The sequence below is a fragment of the Cnephaeus nilssonii genome (assembly GCF_951640355.1).
Source record: "Cnephaeus nilssonii genome assembly, chromosome: 18".
In the NCBI taxonomy this organism is placed as follows: Eukaryota; Metazoa; Chordata; class Mammalia; order Chiroptera; family Vespertilionidae; genus Cnephaeus; species Cnephaeus nilssonii.
In genome coordinates this window covers 15,388,533-15,409,906 of record NC_137089.1, presented here as the reverse complement: position 1 = coordinate 15,409,906, position 21,374 = coordinate 15,388,533, and the positions used below count along the sequence as shown (strand labels likewise).

The 21,374-nt window shown below is 45.9% G+C and overlaps 1 protein-coding gene across 1 annotated transcript in view; it reads left to right on the top strand.

Moving 5' to 3' along the window:
- DPYS (dihydropyrimidinase) overlaps positions 1-21,374 on the top strand; it is a gene marked incomplete at both ends in the record, with an annotated part of 70,835 nt that overhangs the window by 33,724 nt on the left and 15,737 nt on the right. The window contains one exon of the mRNA XM_079796505.1: positions 1,435-1,577. Coding sequence (XP_079652631.1) covers positions 1,435-1,577 — 143 coding nt within the window. The remainder of the gene's footprint in view (positions 1-1,434; positions 1,578-21,374) is intronic.

The window sequence follows — 21,374 nt, the reverse complement described above, 5'->3', positions numbered from 1 at the left end:
GCCAGTTGACATGTGTAGTTGCAAAGATCAGCAGGGGACACCTGGCTGGTTAGACCCGAGGTCCCCATTATTGTGCCGTTCTTGCCCACCGCCTGGAGGCCCTCCCTTAGATGACACGTTAATCATGTCTCAGGCGTCAGAATCCCCTACAAACACCACTCACTTCTAACTCTAATTAACAGGTACTGTCAGTTTTGTTTCCAAAACGCCTTCTCACTTCCATCTTCATGTCTGCCACTCTAGTTTGAGGCCCATTGCAGTGGTCTCCACAGCGGGTGTCCTTGCCTCCAGTCTTGCTTGCTACAGTCTATTCTGTACTCCAGTGCGGGAGTCACCCTTCAGAAATGAAGGTCTGTTCATGCTACTTTTCTCTCTAACACCCTTTAATTTTCTTCATTACTTTTAGGATGATAGTTGAACAATTAGCATACATGCAAGGATCTTTAAAGCATCTCAATAGCCCTATCTTCTAGCAATCATCCTCTTTGCCCTCCTTGCTCTCTACCCTGACTCTAACCATCCCAGATGACTTCTCTTTTTCCTTTCTTAGATTTTCTTGATAACAGTCCAACCTTTCTCTTCAAACTTGTGTTACTACAATGAGTATCTTTATTACAGCAGATTTTCATAATCAATTACATTTCCCAAGTATATAAATGGTTTTAAAGTGACTGGATGTTTCTTAGTGTGATGCAATACTCAATGTTATTTTGTGAAACATTAAGACGATTTACTTATGGTAATATTACTTTCAGGACATAGTAATTATTTTTAAGACAGGGACCCTTTGATAATGAAATAAATCTAAAGATGCTTTTACCATATGAATGTATGTAGGGCTAAACTCTCAACATTAAAAAAGTAATTTTAATGGGGTCACAGCCTTCTAATGTCTGTCCACTTAAAAAATCTTTTGTAATAGACTGTCTATAATGTTTGGTTTATGTAAAGTTGATTGCACAAAATTGAAATTCTTGAGCTGATTCTTTCTCTTCCAAAAAGTGTTGTCACCTGATTTAGAAGTCTGTCTTACCTTAACTGTATAACATTCCATCTAATGTCTTCATGATGACTCATACATCTTGGGTCTGCAATAAATAAATGTAGTAGGTGGTGGTGGTGAACTTCAAACGAGAATTAGAAATACCATTCCTAACATTTAGCTATTGTCTATGTGATTCTGAGAATGGTGAAAAAACAGTGGTTGTGTTTTTTTTAAGCTGATGTATTTTTGAACAGTTATCTTTGGGCTTCCATATGCTACCCCATCATTCCCATCATGTATCATTATGAGGTGTGTTTGGCTACACAATATAAGAAGTTAGATGCAATTCTATTTGGTTCCAAGAGATACAAGTTTGATTGTCAGGAGATTCTTAAATCTTGATCATTAGAACAAATGCTTTATTTTTTTTTCCTTGAATGGTTTTACAGCACAGTGGTAAGATGGATGAAAACCGATTCGTGGCAGTGACCAGCACAAATGCAGCTAAAATCTTCAATCTCTATCCAAGGAAAGGGAGAATAGCTGTGGGATCAGATGCTGACATTGTGATCTGGGACCCAAAAGCCACAAGGTAAGTCGAAGTTCTTGCATTCCTTGGATTCACAATGCAGTCAAAGCACTAACTTGCAGAGAAATTCTTCATTGGCCTTCATCAGCCATTTCTCCTCGGGTGATTTATTTAGCCATGCTCAGGTATTTTGAGCCTGTGCGCAAGATAGAGGTTTTGATGTACAAATATTCCTTTGTTTTTCTTGGCAGAGAGGACACAAAAGTTGTGTTGCTTGCTATTCCCTGGGAATGTATAGATGTATAAAACCAATATGAGTTTACCACTTCAGTGCTTGGCAAACGCCCGAATTCACACAAAGGAAAGGTACAGAGCAAGGAAGAACATAAAAGGCTTGGTTTGGAAGGGATGAATTGAAAACTCAAAAATAATTACAGCCTTTCTAAAGCTTTCAGATAGAAAAGTTCCAGCACAAAGGATGTCACTTTTCGTTAGCCACGTTTTCCAGCTGAGTTCATCTTGAGCCTATCATTCCCAGTAGACTCCAGCTTTTTGTTTCCAATTTCCATAATTCTATGTTAATATTGCAGGTCTGGCAAATTCCTGCTCAGGAAAGCACTCAGTAGCAGCCGAAGCTCTGCTAACTTCTCTTTATAGAATGTGAGCACAGACAACACCTGCATCCTGACTTGTGTTTTTTATAAACTTTACGGTTGTAATGGAGAAAACTCCAAATGCTGTCACATATTGTGTGTGTGTGTCCATGCATGCGTGCCTGTATAAACACGGATATGATAGGGCCTTCTACCTTATTGTATAGGCTCTTTCTAATGTTCAAAGTGTATTAGGCATTTTCATTGTAATACGGAAAAGTCTACAGTTTCTTGGGGGTGCCATTATCACAAAGACCCAATTTCAATTGTGCTCCTGGGCTACCCTCTGGGGAAAAGAAGACCATTGGAGAAGCTACCACTATTGGGCAACCACTGCTATGAACTTAAAAACAAACCCCAAAGATACCCTTAGGAAATGCTAATACTTGTATTTTTGAACTTGACACTCTCCTTTGAGCACTTTTCTCAACTCAGGGACCAGTTCATAGTGGATCATTGCAAGTTGCCTTTAGCGAGTGCAGTAAATGGTGGTTGATTTACGTAGGATACCAACGAGGCACCACCAGGGTCTTTGTTATTATGTTAACAAGGGAGCCATTGCCCATTTGAGGACGAAATATCCGGTTGTCAAAGGATCTAGGCCCCTCTCCCTGCAAAATAAATGGCAAGTCAAACAAAATGCAGGAAGCTTCTCTACAAAGCTAGAAGTATCGGCCTTGGGGAGACAGTGGAAGAATGGTGCTGGGATTTGGGTCGGGCTGTGGGTGATGAACTGAGCCTGCTGTGTTTCGAAAGCTCCTGATGTTTTAAATGTCACTCTGCCAGAGCTATTGCACATGGCAGGGGCCTGCCCAGGGTCATTTCTGCTGCAATTCAAACAATTTAGGTTGCTCCAAGTGCTGGGACCAGGTAAGTCTTTTGAAATAACTTGTGGCTTTGAGGAGTTCATGAGACTTAATCAGGAAACCTAGAGAATTTTAAGAGGGAGTTGGGGAAAATGATGTTTTTGAAGCATAGCATCTGGGAGAGTCATAATAATGATAATAATCCTATATAATAAAAGGCTAATATGAAAATTGTCCCCTTGACCAGGAGTTCGACCAGGGGGCAGGGCTGGCCAGCCAACTGCCCTCGGCCCCTCTCCCCGCCCCCCGCCAGCCAGACCCGATGGGCCCCAATTGGGGTGGGCCGCCCGGACCCCACCCGTGCACGAATTTGTGCACCGGGCCTCTAGTTAGTAATAATTTGCTTGTGTGACTATTTCAGTGATCTTAAAATGCTTTGCCGGTATAGAATGTGATTTACAACATGATCACCTTACGGGCATGAGAAAACTGTAGCACAGCGGGGTCTGGGACAAGTTTGAGATAAGAAGCCTGACCCAGTGTCTTCAACTTTGCAAACTTGTATGCTTGTCATGAGATCTGGTGCCCTGCTATCTCCTGACATCAACGCAGAGCACTTTATAGCAAACTTGATTGTTCACCGTCCATGTGTTCTCTCTGTCAAGTAGCCCAGTAACCAAAAGCTCTTTTGGGTTTGATTCTATTCTTTATTATTCCTTTTCAAAGGTAAGGGAGAAATAAAAATATCCTGTTGCGTGATGTGACACTGCAGTCTAATTCTTTTTTAAAAAATATATTTATATATATATATATACTTTTATTGACTTCAGAGAGAAAGGGAGAGGGAGATAGAAACATCAATGATGAGAGAGAATCATTGCCCGGCTGCCTCCTGCACTCCCTATATTGGGGACCAAGCCCACAACCTGGGCATGTGCCCTGATGGGGAATTGAACCGTGACCTTCACAGGTCGACACTCAACCACTGAGCCACGACCGTTGGGCTCCAGTCTAATTCTTTTTTTTATTTTTAATGGAGCTCCACCGGAGGCCACTCCCTGTGGTTCTTTTATTCCCGCCCCTGGTATCTCCAGCAGCTCCTAGCCTTACTCTCCTTGAATTTTTTTTTGAAGTGAACACATCAAGATTTTATTGTCATATAATAAAACAAAACATGAAGCTTAGGACTGGATCACGTGACCCTTTCTCTTCTTATCGCCTCCCAATTCCAAAGGCTCGCATCTCTCCACAGCCAGCGTTCTCTTAGATCTGCAGTTGGGCTCAACATTCCAGCCTCAGCACCACCTTCTTTGTAGCTTTAGCCTTTTTTTTGGAAAATTGGCTTAGTCTGCCCGCCATGGCCACTCTGATTCCTGTCACAACGCCGATTTCCCTGAGCACACAGAGCCTCCTGGCCCGTCTTGCGCTGTGTGACTTGGTGGGGTTGATGCTTGCGCTGTGTGACTTTGTGGGGTTTGAGGAACGTTCCCCAGGTTTGCAAGCGCGCTATCCGCAGGGGAAGGAAGCTCTCCTCCAAGTTTTCATTTCTGAGGACACCACCTGCTCAGGAGTGAAGCACTGTCTTCCTTAGACAGCGGGACAAAGAGAATCGTCCTGGACCTAAGGTTAGGCATCATTCGCCTCCTTTATTTACCACCTATACTGTTGCCCGGAGGATATTTATAGGCCGTGATTCTGTCTCCCTGAGTCATGTTTTTCGAGGATGTAAATTTAGACCACGTTCTCACAGGCGCGAGCCACCCGTTTCCATAACATCGTCTGTCCCTCCTTTCCTGTTGGGTTGTTTCTGAGCAGCACGGAATGATCCAGATGTTTTGTTTCTTTTAAAGATCTACATATTACCTGCTTTATTTCCCCTCTTCTAGTCTAAGAATAACTAACTTAAGGTCAAACGACAAAACGTTTGTGCTTTTCAGTTTCTTTCTATCTCTTTCATCAGTTCTTTGATATTTCTTACATAATGCATATTGACATGTGCATAGATGTGTCTTTTGGAGGAAAGATGCATATTGGCTTTTATTATTCGCCTGAGTCTTCTCCATCTACGTCTGCTTGTCGTGCTCACCGGGGTGCACAGTGAAAACCGGCACAGCGTGTGGTTGGGGTCCCAGCCCCATCGATGCCCAGGACGGGGGCAGGCCCACTCAGACCTCATAAGGTCTCTGAATAGCCACAGTCTCATCAGTGAAATGAGATTACGAATCACGGTTGTGCCTACGTTGTGTTTCTCTTAGAAGCCGTGAGATAATCCATGTGAAACTAAGAAAGGGTTACACCAAGGCAGGCTATGGTGGACGGCGGCTCCTTTCTCTGTAGCCAGTGTGACTGGTGTCATTCTCGCCGCACATTTTCATTTCTCGGAGTTCTCGGCTGCTTTTTGCCTGCGGTGACCGGGGAGGCAGGTGAACCATAGGGCTGTATTTCTCTGACCCTCGGGCTCTTTTTAAAAAAACTGGAAACTTTTTCATTGTTTTTTTTTTTTTTTTAACTTTTTCTTTTTTGGAAAACAAAGAAAATAGTATTTTTACTTGGCAGGAAATATTTACCTGGATTTCTTTGAATTATCCCATTTCTTGCTTCTCCAACCCTTTAATTTAAGGATGTTCCCTGCGCTAGCGTCAGAATTTCCCCCACTATCGTTACTCATCTTTTTCAGTGTGAACATTGCAGGAATCGGGAAGCAGGAGGCCAGGGCCAGTTGAAGAGGAGGCTTCACAGATTAATGAATCTGGCAGAATATTTTGAACAAGGAGAAAGCGTGTTTATCGTGGTTCGTATTAAAAGAGAGAATTTCGCAGGAACGGCTAATTCCTTATCTGGGTCAATCATAGCGCCAGCTTTCGCTGTTCTTGGTTGTTGTGAGAAAGCTGCTCATCTGGGCTGGCTGTTCCTGCCCAAATGCGTGCTGCTGACCTCAGCGAGGCCTTCCTGATGTGCAGCAGTATTTTTAGCCTGCTCTCGCTGTGTCACAGCCCGCCTCCTCTCAGCCTGCAGACTGAGTTCTAGTGACTGCTGCTCCCTCACAATGCGCTTTACTCACTGCTTTTCTCTCTCATGAACATTCTTTTTGTAAAAATACGTATTTTAAAAATATTTTTTAATTGATTTCAGAGAGGAAGGGAGAGGGAGAGAGAAATATCAATGATGAGAGAGAATCATTGATCGGCTGCCACACTGGGGATGGAGACCACAACCCGGGCATGTGGCCCTGACCAGGAATCAAACCGTGACTTCCTTTCATCGGTCAATGCTTAACCACTGAGCCACGCTGGTCGGCTAAAATATGTTTTTAGTGATTTTAAAGAAGAGGAAAGGAGAGGGATAGAGAGATGGAAACATAAATGAGAGAGACACATCTGTTGGCTGCCTTCTGCACACCTCCTACTGGGGATCAAGCCTGCAGCCCAGGCATGTGCCCTAACCAGGAATCGAACCGGGCACCTCTTGGTTCATGGGTCGACACTCAACCACGGAGCCACCCTAGCCTGGCGCTCTCATGGACATTCTTGAAATCTAATCCCATTTTAAACAAGTAAGTGTTTTATTTCCGGACAGTTTTTGATTTATAGAAAAGCTGCAAAGATCGTACAGAGCTCCCATCTACTCCACACTCAGTTTCCATTATTATCGTACGTTACTGGGTGCAGTACAGTTAATGAACCAACGCTGATATGTTATTATTAACCAGAGTCCATACTGGATTGAAATCTCTTTAGCTTGTGCCTAACATCCCCTTTCCATTTGAGTCTCCCCTCCAGGCAGTCTTCATATCTCCTTACGCTCCTACGGCCTTTGACACCTTCTCTGACTTCCTTTGTTTTTGATGACCCTGGCAGTTTTGGGGAGGACTGGGCAGATATTTTGAAGAATGCTCCTCTGTTGTGATCTTTCTGATGTCTCCTTTTTCTCATTGTCAGCCTTGGGCTATGGGTTTTAGGAGGAAGACCACATAAGTAAGGTACTGTTTTCACCACATCCTTCCGACGGCCCATGCTATCAACAGGACTTTCCTCTGTTGATGCAGACCTAGATCCGCTGGCTGGGGTGGGGTTCGTCAGGCTTCCCCGCTGTGTAGTTGCTCATTTCTTCCCCTTTCCATAATATTGTCCTTTTTAGAAGGAAGTCACTGAGCACAGCCCATAGTTAAGGAGTGGTGAATTATGCTCTAGTTTTATGTTTTAATTAATTCTATATCCCCAGGGTCTGACCCAGTTCAGCCCAGAGTAAAAGTACAGTAAATGTTGAATGGGTGAATGAGAAGGATAAATAGCCTTCCACACTGCATGGAAGAAGGATGTGATAAAGAAATGGCAGCCGGGCCAGCATGGTTCCGTGGTTGAGCTTCGACCTATGAAGCAGGAGGTTTCAGTTCAATTCCTGGTCAGGGCACAAGCCTGGGTTGCGAGGTCAATCCCCAGTAGGGTGCGTGCAAGAGGCAGCCTATCAATGATTCTCTCTCATCATTGATGTTTCCATCCCTCTTTCTGTGTGTGTCCCTCTCCCTTTCTCTCTGAAATCAATATGTAAATGTGTATGTAAAGAAATGGCATAAGTTCTAGTATATGCTAGAAAGTTGCTAAGGGAGTAGGTCTTTCCTATTCTCACCACAAAAAAAGAAATGGTAATTATGGGACGTGATGAAAGTGGTAATTATTTTGCAATAGGTCAGTGTATCGAATCAACACGTTGTGCACCTTAAACTCACACAATGTTGTGTCACTCATATCTCAGTAAAATTGGAGGAAAATAAAGAGATGGCATAAAGGAAAACTGGAAAGGTTTTATTCAACAATTATGGTGAGAGGACAAGCAAGAAATCGAGCATTTTCTCACCTCGTGCTCTTAATTTGTTGCAAGTCATCCATAACTGATGTTGAGAGAATGAATGAATGAAGAGGAATGTAGGTGGGATGGATTTTCCAAGGAGAGGAGGAAGACTGCCACCCTGGACTTACTTTCCTTGTGCCCCCTTCACTTTTGAGGTCGGGGAACAATGACCTTGTGAAGCAGTTCTAATAAGGAAGAAACTGAAGTGAAAAGAGAGTTGGCCTCCCATGTTCCTTCATTCACACCATCTCTCAGGACTGGGGCACCACTGTGAGCCAGGCAAGAGGGTCAAGGGTCAAGGGTGTCTCAAGCTGACCGTCTAGAGAGAGAGAGAGAGAGAAGATGAGCTATGAAGCCTAAAGCTTTTATCAGCGCCGTCCTGGGCATAGGACCACATTGGCGAGAACAGTGAATGAGATGTCTGGCCCTGAGAATCAAGACTAAACACGTGGGAGAGAGAAAACCAGGCACTGAGAGAAAGATCTGGGGGCAAGCAGGTCAGGCTGGGGATTAACCTTTTGCACTCGGATGTCGAGTGTGACAGTTATTGAATGTATCAATAATTTGAAATATAAAAAACTCCAAATAAATAAGTTTGTATGAAAAGAAACTCCAGTTTTTTATTCTACTGCCACGCTTTGTAAAATCTGGGGTATTTAAAAAATTAAATCCCGAGTAGAATAAAGGAATCGAGAAAAAAGCAAGCGAGTGCAAAGGGTTAAGTGAGAGAGAACAGGTTCAGGCTATGGAAGGAAGTGGGAAGGCGAGGAGGACATGGCTGCCTGTCTTGTTGTAATTGTGTTCGTTACTATTTTAAACAGCGCTCATCTAGTGGAGAAGCACTATTTAATCACATGAATAAACGGACATGTCAATATTTATGGGGTATTTTTTCTTGCAAGATATTCCCATTTATTTTACCTATCTGATTTTTAAAAAATGTATTTTTATTGATTTTAGAGAAGAAGGGAGAGGGAGAGAAAGATTGAAACATCAGTGACGAGAGAGAACCATTTATCAGCTGCCTCCTGCACGCCCCACACTGGGAATCAAGCCCACAACCCGGGCATGTGCCCCGGCGGGGAACCAAACTGTGACCTCCTGGTTCATAGGTTGACACTCAACCCCGGAGCCACACCGACTGGGCTTGCCTGCCTGATTTGAATATTAGTTTAAGCCTGGTTACGTGAAAGGTTTTTGCCTGACCACACCATTAGAGGTGGGCTAAAATTTTCCTTTGAAAATTTCCTGCGAGGTTTTAGCAAAAACAATGACCCAGCTGACCGGTTAGCATCTCAAATGCGAGCAGCACGCATTTCACCCAAGGTCCTGAAGGGGGCGCCCGCAGCCCACCCTGAGCTCGGGCCCCAACCAGGCCGTGAGAGCTGCTGGTTATGCAAGCACCAGCCAGCCTCTGGAGAACGGATGCACTTGCTCATGGTGTTTGGCTTTGTGGTCCATAGATGTTTTCATTTTTAAAAAAACTCTCATTACTTATTAATGGCACGCAGAAATATGTATGCCTACACACCATCGGTAGCCTTAAAAAGGGACTGCACTGAAGTTACGGAGGCAGATCAGGGGGGGAAACAAAGCAGTGCAGCCGCGATCTTTTTATTTTAAACCCGTGGAGAGATGGATGATCCCAGGGGGAGCCATCTGACGTGCGGTGATGGACGGTCAGAGAGAACTGGGAGTGGGAGTCTGTCGCGAAGGGTTGGCCTTCCCCGGGAAGGATGACTGCGACGTGCCTAGCCTGTGAAAAGTTCCTGCAAAAAAAAATCAACGGCAACAGCTCTCTGTGTCATTGCACAATCAACGCAAACGGCGCTGGGTGCGCGGGGAGCCCCCACCCCTTGCAGAAGTACCCAGAGTCTGCTGCGTTGGGCGCTGACGGCTCATTGAGCTGCTGTCCACGGCTCGGGACAGAGGCATGTGTCCTAGCGCATCGCTACTTGGGCCAAAGCTTCCCATTTAAGGGCACGTTCCCCATCTAAGCGTCTGGCCCATTTTTGTAGCACGTCTTGGTCCTTACAGTCAAGGGGAAAGAAATCAAGAGTACGATTTCCAGGCAGTTGTGAAGACAGAATCTGGTGGTGTCATGTGGCCAAGACCAAGGCTGGGTCCGGTGGGCCAACTTGTCAAAATGTCACTTGGGAGGATGGCGTGTGAGTTACGTGCAAGCCCGTGGCGGCAGCAGTAACTCCTGGGCCGGCCATGTCGGACTATCCTGGGAGCTTCCGTTCTTCGGGGTTGATTCGAGAGCACTTGGTTTCTATGGCAACTGTCCCTTGTCCGTATTTATGAGCTCCAGGAGAGCTCACGGCATCTCAGGCACACAAACACGCCGCTAACACGCTGTGTGCACTGGAACATTTAATGAAGACTTTTAGCTACACGGTATTCTGCAGAGCAGGCATGTTTTGCTCACTGTTCTTTTTCGTTTATTTTTTCCAACTCAATTATAGCCGGCTTTGGCTGTGCACACACCCTTCTTGAAGGCCCTGTGCTGTCTCTCCTGCTTAATGCCCTTGCTTTTCTCACAGCAGATAGAAATACACGAGTTGAACTGTATATTTGAAATGCCCCTCTGGGTTACAGAAGGGGCCCTGTGTGTGCAAGAAAGCAGGGGAAGCATGGCTCTTCCATCCGTGGGTCGTGGGGATCGTGGGACACGGGAAACACAGAAGGAGGAAGGTGCCCTGTGATAAATAGTGATGACTGTGGCTTGCTATTATAGGGACAGTATCAGTGCTACGAGGCATTTTCCCTCGAAGTTGCACATTGTGCTTCATTTGCCTAATTGGCACACATCATCTTCCTCCTCCTCCAAAGAAGCATCTGCACACACATGCCAGCACACACACACACACATGCACGTAAATGCAACAACCGTCTCAGCTTATACGAATTGGTCAGCTGAAAGACTGCTCTCTCTCTCTCTCTCTCTCTCTCTCTCTCTCTCTCTCTCTCTCTCATTATTTTTAATCAATTTCAGAGAGGAAGGGAGCGGGAGAGATAGAAACATCAATGACGAGAGACGATCATTGATCGACTGCCTCCTGCACACCCCACATGGGACCGGCCCGCAACCTAGGCATGTGCCCTGACTGGGAATCGAACCATGACCTCCTGGTACATGGGTCGATGCTCAACCACTGAGACACACCAGCCGGGCAGTAAGGCTCTACTTTCAATGCCTGTTTCTAAGAGTGTTGATAACTCACTCACTAACTCTCTCCCGCCCCCACTGCAGACCCCAAGCCCACACGATCGCAGTGCACAGGGCTCTTACCAGGTGCCTGGGTGGCATGAAGACCGTCTGTGCCGTGATCTTTCACTGTGTGGTGTTGCGTACATTCATGCAGGCAACTTTGCACCAGGTTAGCGTTTCCGGGTTGTGCTTTGGCACAGCCGTGGGGGCACCCATCATCTATGCTGGGCATCATAGATTTACAGGGGCATTATGACCATTTGCTGGCAGATGGTAGCTAAGTATTTTGAAGAATGCATGCCTTTTGCTAATCCACCCTGAACCCAGCCTGCTATCTTAGCTCCTGGGGGCAGGAGCAGAACCAGGGTGTAAAGAGAAAGGCTCTGGGGTTCAGTTCCTACTCTGCCACGTGCTCACGGGGTGTGACCTTGGGGATGTTATTCCTCTTCCTGAATTTCAGTTTCCTCATTTGTAGAACCGGGATGATGATGATGGTGATATTGATTTCATAGCATTGTTGTGAATGCTTAAGATGGTGTACATAGAATGCTTGGTATAAGAACAGAAATGGAAACAGTAACTAAAACGCTTGGGACATGATTAATGTTCAGTAGTGCTTGGCATGCAGTAGGCGCTCAGTTAGTGCTAGTAAGTGGTCACCGTGTCAAATGAGTGGGAGCTGATATTACCTATAGTTATCATTGTGATTTAAAAGTCTTTGCAATAATGACTTCATTCAGACATGACCAAAGGGTACTAGGATATTTCCCATACAGGAAGCTCCATCCCTTACGTATCTTGCACCTTCCGATGTTCGCCAAGAATGACTAAAGTGGAGAAGCGTGGATGGCTTCCTTTGGGTCAGATCATCTGATTAAACTAGAACTCTTCAGTGCCTCCAGCGCTGACTCCTTTGAGAAATGTATTTGCAGTGACACTGTTCCAACAAAGCACCTAACCTTCCTTTTGTACCCTTCAGTCTTCATCATTTGCTTTTAAGAAGTTTTGGACTGTGCATGAAAAAAAGCTGGCCTGGCTGATTACCTATGGGTAAAAAGGTAACCACTGTGTATGCCAGGTGGTGTATTTCAACATGTTCTGATGCAACGGAACCTTTTCAGGGAACTAGATGTGGTTTCCAGGGACGTCACTAATCATGACTGCATAATTTTTTCCAAATCATGAAGGAAAAGCACCTCAGGAGCAGATCACAGGAACCCTATTGTTGAGCATGTGCCTTTGCCAGAGAGCACAGTCTATTTTAAGCATTAGGATTTGGGGAGGTGGTTGTGCAAAAGGCATGGGTTTTCTACCTAGGCACCTGCTGTATTTTTTCCCTACCTGACATACATGTTTTTCTGGTTTTGGCCTTTGCCTGTCTCATTTACAGCTGTATTCCTAGGTTCCAAAACAGTGCCAGCTACATATAGGAGCTCAATAATTTTTTTGTGTGTGAATAAACCAGATATTAACAGTCTTAGGCTGATAAACAAATATGCAATTTAAAAGGCTTTGTTTATCTGCTCTTGGAACTGGTTCCAGATCCAAGGTTTACATGTTTTCCCCCTTTGAATTAAAAAAAAAAGAAAAGAAAAGAAAAGAAAAGAAAAGAAAAGAAAAGAAAAAAAGAAAAGAAAAGAAAAGAATTCTTGGCACTTCTGCCTTCTCCTTCCCCCAAGCAGTGCCTGACAAAGATGCATTCCAGAGTCCGTGGCCAGGAGCGTCAGCAGACCTGGCCATGAGTGTGGTTGAAGCCAGGAGGGATCCTTCCGTGGTCAGATGACTCTGTTGATTGCCTCAGACTCACACTTAATTATCATAAAGCCGTGGGCCGGAAGGAAAATGAATCAAAGGAAATGGAATATCGGTACCTGGAAAGAATCCTAGGGTCCTTATAGCCCCAAAGCCCTGCAAAGAGCAGTGGCTTCCCACGCGGCCTTTGGGGGGCGGGGGCAGTGAAAACACAACCTTCCCTTCAGAAGAGGATCGCAGTGAAGTCTACTTGGAGGCAGTGAGTACTCAGGGAAGGGCTGTCTTTTCAGTGGCCCACATAAAGCACCAAAACACTGAATTTAAGCCTTTTTTTTTTAAGAGCAGTGGTTCTCAAAGTATGGTCCAGGAACCACCAACCTCCGCAGCCTCTGGGAATTTGTTGGAAATGCAAATCCTCAGGCACTGCCGCTTAGGACACCCTGGGGGTGAAGCCCATCCACTTGATGAACGAATACAGAGCCCTGGCTGGTGTGGCTCAGTTGGTTGGCATCCTGTACACCAAAAGGTGGTGGGTTTGATTCCTGGTCAGGGCACACACCCAGGTGCAAGTTCCATCTCCAGTTGGGCATGCACGAGAGGCAACCGATAGATATTTCTCTCTCTCCCCCCCCCCCCGCCCCCCACTTCTCTCTCTCTAAAAATCAGTGAACATATCCTCAGGTGAGGATTTAAAAAAAAAGAATATAGAACATATACATGGGGTGGGGCTAAAGGAGGTTTACCATTGTGAATACACAAAACACAGTTTACTCTTGTTTTATTACTTATTCATTACTAGAGGCCTGGTGCACAAAATTCGTGCAAGGGGCTCGGCCCTCGCAGCCATGGCGGCTTGCCTCGGCCCTCACAGCCCCAGCTTTGTCCGAAAGGTCGTCCAGAAGGACGTCTAGAAGGACGTCCGGAAGGTTGTTCGGCTGTCTGGTCTAATTAGCATATTATGCTTTTATTATTATAGATTGTATTATTTTCCATACGAACAACTGCAAACCTCCATTTGCCCCACCTTACATTCATGTGGAGTGATGAGCTGGAGAGGCTGAGGGAGCTCCTGTGAGTTCAAGGTCGTGCTTCCTCGCTGCGCTGCCGGCGGCGCTTGGCCAGAGTGTGGCGTGGGTCCCTGCACATCGGCCCGCGCTCCCGGAAGTCACTTCCCACCACAAACTGCTGGCAGGAGGGCTCTGTGGACACGAGGGCGATGTCAGCTTCTTGAAAAGGTGTCAGTGCCTGCGGGACTCTCAGCCCTCCCCGAGCAGAGGCCTGGGCAGCCCGGAGCCTTGGGAGGGGAAGTCGGGGCCCATGAGGTTTATTTTGCAGCTGCAGTGGGAGTCCCACGAAACCTATTGCCTAGTGTCCTTGGTCCAAGTTGATTTCTCATTGGCCAGGAGGCAAATGAATCCATACCATTTTTTATGCCGACATGATGTTGCCTGAAGGAAATTGTCCATCGCTTCCCTGGGCCTGCCTTCAGGCCTGAGACTGGGGCTGCGTGCCATCTGGGCCGGAGGAGCCTCCCCAGATGTGCCATCTGCAGAGCCCACCCAGGGTGCCCTTTGGGAGGGGGTCACACCGGCTGCCCGCTCAGAGCTGAGCTTGGCATTCGTGCTGGGCCTTTGGCACGCGTTTTCCTGTCCATACTGAGTCTAATGGAGACAACTTTGTTTCATTTTTTTCTTTCCTATGAAGCCCTTTACTCTATATCTTGGCTTTGTTTGTATCTGGAATTCTTTCTGCCTCTCCAGAATTTCTTATGGATGCTTTCTTTACATTTCTATTATAATATTTTCTTCCTGTCTCCCTCCACCCTCGCCTCGACCCCACCCTCACTGTGATCTGCCTTTATTTCTCGCAGGGGGAGAGAAATGTTGAGACTTTGCTCCAAGTCCTCTTCTCCTACCAGGCATTGAAGGAAAGCTACGTTGCTAGAGGCAGAATAATGAGAAGGCAATTTACCCACAAGGAAAAAATTACTGGAGCATTTATCTGTGCGGAAGAGTTGCTGAATTCCTCACAAGGTGGAGGGGAGGGAAACAGTATTAATCAGTTATCTAAAAAACGTATTTATTGCATGCTTGCTGTGTTTAAGAAATGCAAAAGAAATAGCATCGCTGAGTGTTGCCGGGGACGTAAACATAAGGGGTAATATCTGCCATCAAAGAGACTTTATTCTGGTTGGACAGATGAGATATAAACGTGGGAAAGGATGGGTAACTCTTGGAAGAAAAGAATAATAACGGCTGAACACATCGCTGCAAGAGGTGGGGAGGGTCTTGCGTGCTGTGGCCCAAACCATTGTCCTGAGTTGAGGTCATCAAACTTCACAGAAGACTGGGTGGGACATGGGAAAGGACGGGAGCTAACTGAGTCCTTGGGGGTGGCTCTGGATAATAGAAAGGGGACAGTAAAGCCCCCCAGATGGAGAGATCGGGGCTACATTGGGAAAGTGGGAAAGATACATCCAAGGGCAATGAAGAGACTGGGAAGGCAGGGGGCTCAGGATGCCAGGCAGTGGGGATAACACAAGTCCCGGCCAGACGACCAAGAGCTTTGGGTGTTAGTTTAAGCGAAGAGGATCTGCTGTTAGACAGCGTGAGCTAGTGAACGTCTTTGCGTGAGGGTCTGAGTTGATTAAATCTGTGCTCCCCCGTCTTCAGGTGGCACAATGGTCTTATTCGTAGAGAACAGGGCAGTAAAGAGAAGGGATCTGGAGATGGGGAGGGGAATGTGGCATACACAGCTTGTCCTGGTTTGCCCGAAACTTCCTTAGTCTCGGCAGTGCAAGTCCCCTATCCAGACACGTCCTTCCCTCGAAACCCACCCTGGGCCTGCTGGTCACCTGGGAAGAGGCTGTTGGTTAACGGTGATTAGCCTACGGGCTCTGTCCACACCTGGTCACCCTGGGGTCTGAGTATTTGGATCTCGTATATGGGCTCATTAGTTGAGATCTAATACTAATCTAGTTGGAAACTGATTAAATAGTACTGTAGGGTGATCAGTGTGCAGGATGGATTGGATCAGGGAGAATGGTCAGGAGGCTTAAGGGGATGAGGGCGCTGGCAAGTTAATAGCATCAAAAAATTTGATTTAGGAGATTTTTTTCTCTTCTGGCAAGAAAAACCCCTCCTTGACCATTTGGTGAGGGAGAGGAGTCAGGATCAGCTTTAAAACAACAGCAGCTTTGTTCATTTATGACCCAAGCATTTATTGAGTGTCAACTGAGCGCAATTTCTCACTGAACATTGTACTCAAAGTTCAGTGAGAAATATCTTCCTCTAAAGTAGCTTAGGATCTGATTGGACAGATAAACACTCCAAATAGTTAAAATAACTATAAAATGAGGTGGACGATCTGGGTGTGTGGTCCAGTGGTTAAGGAGCATGGGATTTAGGGCAGAACTGAGTCACTGGATTCAAACCCCAACTGCACCCATACATACGAGCTACTACGTGACCTTGGGCAAGCTACTCACCTCTCTGAGGCTCAGTTTCTTCTCAGTGAAAAATAGAGATGTGTTAATAATAGTACCAGCCTCTGAGGGCTCAGCACGCTGCATGGCATACAGTGAAACCTTAAGAAACATGAATACCAATATTATCATTATCTCAGATAAAGTAAGACTCTAGGGATTTACAAACTAGAGGGTATCAAAGGAAGTGACTTTAATATTGTGGGATCCTAGAGAGGAAAGCTTAGATCGATCAATCAACAAGTCCCAGAATTCCAGTTTGTTTTTGTCAATCACAGTTCAATCAGTGTTGTTCGTGTGGAAAATAATAGAGTAATTAATAAATAATAATACAAGAATAAACCTTGGGAATAGGGGAAGGGGAAAGGGGGAACTGAGAGATATCTGTCATACTATCAACAATAAATATATATATATGTATTTTTTTAAAAAAGAAACTTTGTGTTTCACCTACTCTCAACTGTAAACCTACTTTTGCCCCACCCCCTACATGTCCTTTTCTGCACATTTAGCTTGTAGTTGGCTTGCTCATAGGACACAACTGTAACTGAAATTTAAGTAAAAGGTCCCTTAGACATTCCATCGAACAGGGCTGTTCAGACATGTTGGACGTCTGACAGCCTGTGACAGTTAGTTTCCAGGGAAGGCTCTCCATATAATTTCTTTGTGTTAGGCCTTTCATCTAGGTTTCATAGTAATGAGTAACTTCTACAGTTTTTAGTTTAGTTTTGTGGGTTTTTTTTTTTGTTTTTTGTTTTTTGCCTTTTTAAATCCAAATTTCTGCTGATTTCCATTGGGTGGATACTAAAAGGAATTGCTGTATCTAAGGGTGTGTGCATTCCGGGGCTCTCTGCCTGTGTGGTCACCACCTCCGGGCTCCTTACCAGCTCTGCTACAATCTGTTTTCCCCCTTTGACTTTTGTTACTTTCGCAGGTAACAGTTTTTACCTTTCAGCTACAAATTTCATACGTTTGAGCGCTAAGGAAGTTGAATACCTTTTCATGTTTATTAATCGTTGGGGTTTTTTCTTATACAGAAACTAGAGGCCCGATGCCCGAAGATTCGTGCAAAAACAGGCCTTCCTTCCCCTGGCTGCTGGCACCGCCTTCACTCCAGCCAGAGCCGCCTTCCGCCTCTCGCCTTGTCCCGTCAATTTGCATATTCCCTCCTTATTGGCTGTGGGCGCCGCCACCTTTTGTCACGGAGTTATGGTCAATTTGCATATTCCGTCTTTATTAGATAGGATATCTGATTATTCCCTTTGTTCATTTTTCTTTTGGTAATATAATATTGTTTGTCTCTTTATTTAAATGGTCTGTCATATTTCTTGCAAACTCCTCAAGGTTATTTTGAAGAATAATGCCATAGTTATCTGACACTGCTTTGCATGTGATTACTATTGAAACATTGACTTTGCTCATATGTTCTAATCATGTTATAATGCAGAGGTCCTTGCAGATTCAGGAATAGGTCTGACTGGAGTGTGAGCTGAATCTGGGAAGGGATTTTTGTCTGTTTTATTGATGCTGCATCCTCAGTGTTTAGCACAGTGCATGAGTGAATGAGTATCTGATAAACCCATAGGTGAGTGGGGATTTTCTAAGCATTCCATCAAGGTGACTTCTTCAGTTCATGTTCCTGTCTGCCTCAAGCCAGCAGTGAACAGAGGTGTATATGGCTGGGAGGCCAGAGCTGTGAAATAATGGTCTTAATATCCTGAACTTAGGAATCTCATTTCTCAGAACCTAACTTTCTTCCTGGAAACACTGTAGACTGAATTAGTTATTCTACCTCATTTATTTAAGTGATAAATCGGAGACAAGAAGAGTTTAATGATGCAAGCATGGCTTTCTGCAATATGATGAAAGACCCAAGTTGTTGTTTTGTTTTTACTAGTCCAGTATTTTAACTGCTGGATACACGGCAAACCTCCTGGTCCTCCGTGCCTCATTGATGTTTTCTAGCACCGAGGAGAATAAATTGTACACAAAGTATAAAAGAAAACATGACAATATGCCTTAAAATGGACTCATTGATTGACTCTTTTAGGGGAAAGGTTTTGCATAGAACGTTATACTGATAAGTAAAATCTCCTGTAAAGACCTAAATTCAACTACCAATGGGTACTTGGCACCATCTTCTTTTTGAAAGTTTTTCTGTTCGGTTTTTGTCCCTAATTATCCTACCTTGCATTATGTTTTCCTGTTAAGGTGCCTTCGTATTTCTGGGAAAAGTTGACATAAAATTTCATATAAATGTGAGTTTCACTCCAGAATTGTGTTCTGGGTGGATTACGTATAGTGGGAGGCAATATATAGTGGTTAACACTTAGTATTTGAGTCATGTAGACTATTAATTATGATCCTACGTTGGTTACTCAGCTTCCCTAATCCTCAATGTCTTCATTTAAAACACCTATAAAATAGGTATTCTTTAAAAACCCTGCTTCCGTAGAGTAGTGAGGAGAATTAAATAAAAATAATAACAAGAGATTTTAGCCTAGAGCTTGACATAAAAGCATGCAGTAAATACAAGCTGCGACTGAATATTATTATTTACTGTCATCATGTTGATCATAGATGACCTGACCATGACTTTCAGCCACCGAGCTGCTATTAGTAAATGTAAGAAAAGCAAGTGAACATGGCAAAGGTGAACACTTTTGGATAGCAAACGATGAGGAGAGATCCCTGCAAGAAACTATCCTGGAAGTAACCCAGCTGGGATATGAACAGAGAAGTGGAACCACTTGGAGACAGATATGGATATACATAGATATAGCTATAGGTATTCATATACACACATAATTTGTGTTCATATAATGCACATGCATGTTTCTATATGTGTTATACATGGCATGTGCATGTGTATGAATGCACACATAGATGTACATGCATATAGACATTCACATACACACATATGATTCGACCTTCCCTGGTTGTAGGAGCTGGTTAAGCAGTTATCGGCAAGGCTTGCTGCTTCTGCATCTAATGCTGGAGCCTGAAGTCCAGCGGGCAGGCCTTCGAGAAGTGAAGATGGGGGTCAAGTGGGGAGAGCAAGGACCAGGTGGAACCCCAAGCAGGAGCTGGAGCCCCACAGAGATGGAGGGGAACCCGTGCTGGTTCTTGTCGCTTCTGCCCTTGGTATCTGCCTTGGTCATTGGGCCAAACACACACACCCGGCCCGGGAGTCAGAGCAGCGAAGGAGGGTCAGGGGAGGGCAGAGCAGGTGTGGCTAGGGCGCCTCACACCAGGAGATGAGCCTGCAGATCAATTGAGCTGCCAATGAGTTGCTATTTTTCTTCCATCCTCCAAGGAGTAGATGCCATTACCATGTGGGGATCCATTTTAAGGATGACAACACTGAGGTTCAGAGAGGTTAGTCATTCGCCCCCAAATCCCACGGCTGGATAGGGCAGAGCTGGGATTCAGAGCAGGCCGGGTTGACTCTATTGTCTAATCTCTTAAACCCTGCAAAGCTACAGCCTCCCCAAAGGGCAGGGAAGGAGGCAAGGGCGTGGGGGGATTCAGACCTCCTGGCTTTGTACTCTGGCCTCTCCACTTACGGACAGTGTAACCCACCCGGGACAGGCAATTTACCTTGGTTTGCCTCAATTTCCTCATCTGTCAAACGGGCAGGATTCCAATTCCCAAGGTCAAAGGTTGCTATGTAGGGTCAGGGTCAGGCTGTGGAGACGTGTGCGTGCTGTGTCACCGCGCCCAGGGCACGGAGCGCCTGTTGGCAGTCAGCGCCCCAGTTTGCTCAGGTCAGCAGGTTTCTGCCGCCCGCCTGCCCGCCTCTCTGCGGTGGCGGATCCCTTGTCAGCTTGTCGGGCGCCCCTGGGCGCCGCTCCCGTTCCCTGCCTCTGTCAGGGATGAGTCTGCCCTAAGGCGGGCTTGTGGGGGAGCTGAGTGGGTTTCCTGGTTTCCTGCAGCTTTTCAGCATCACCGCCTTGGATCCCAGGCCTCGTGCCGGCTCCGCAGACAGAGGTGATGTCGCTGTGACTCCGATAGCCCCGGCCACCACCGGCCTCTGTGACCCAGCAGTGCTTCCCTGGAGCAGGTGCCTTTTGGGGCTGGGCTGGTTGGGGCGCTACAACTTCATCGCTAATTGGGACTCTGGGGCTGTGCTGCTAACTCTGACAGAACCTCCCAAACGCTCTATTTCAGGAGGGTCCGTGCAGGGCGCCGCGGCTGAAATAGATGATGGGCTGTCACCGAGTGCCCGCCCAGACGGAAAGAAGATAATTGCTATTAAAATCCCAAGTCTGGGAACCTTTTTACTGCCCGGAGCACCCAGCGCGCTCAGCCCTTGAGCAGGGATGGTCACTGACGGCTGGGGGTGGTGGAAGGGGAATGGGGTGGGCGTCAGCCTGCTCGGGTTTTATTTCTGACCCTGCCGTTGACTTGCTGGGCAACTTGACAGGTTCCCTCATCTCCCTCCGTCTCCGTTTCCTCCTCGGTTAAGCGGAGATGCGAACATGAATTGTTGAGCGATTACGTGAGTGGGATACAGGAGAAGCTGAGTGGACAGTGGCCGCCGCTGGAATGTGCTGGGATGGTCACGGGTGTCCCTCTGCCTCGTTACTTTCCCGTTACCGTCCTTGTCCTCCTTTGCACTCTTTTTATTGTTTCTTCGTTTTTCTTTACACCGCCACCTTTTTTTGTTGTTGTTGTTAGTCCTCACTCGAGGATACTTTTCCATTGATTTTTTAGAGAAAGTGGAAGGGAGAGGGAGAGACAGAGAGAAACATCGATGTGAGAGAGACACATCGATTAGCTGCCTCCCACCCGTGCTCCAACCAGGGCTGGGGATTGAGCCTGCAACCAAGGTACATGCCCTTGACCAGAATCAAACTCGGGACCCTGCAGTCCGTAGGCTGATGCTCTATCCATTGAGCCAAACCGGCTACGGCATCCTCCACCTTTTCTGTCTCTCTGTCTCTCCGGGTCTTTTGTTTTTTTCTTTTTGTGGCTCTTTCCTTGTAAGGTTGTAGGTCTTCCAGTCCTCCCAGGAGCCTTGCTTTTGTCACACCAGGACACGGAGAGCAGGGTCAACAAACTCGTTTTGTGAAGGGGCAGGTACATGTTGGGGGCTTCATG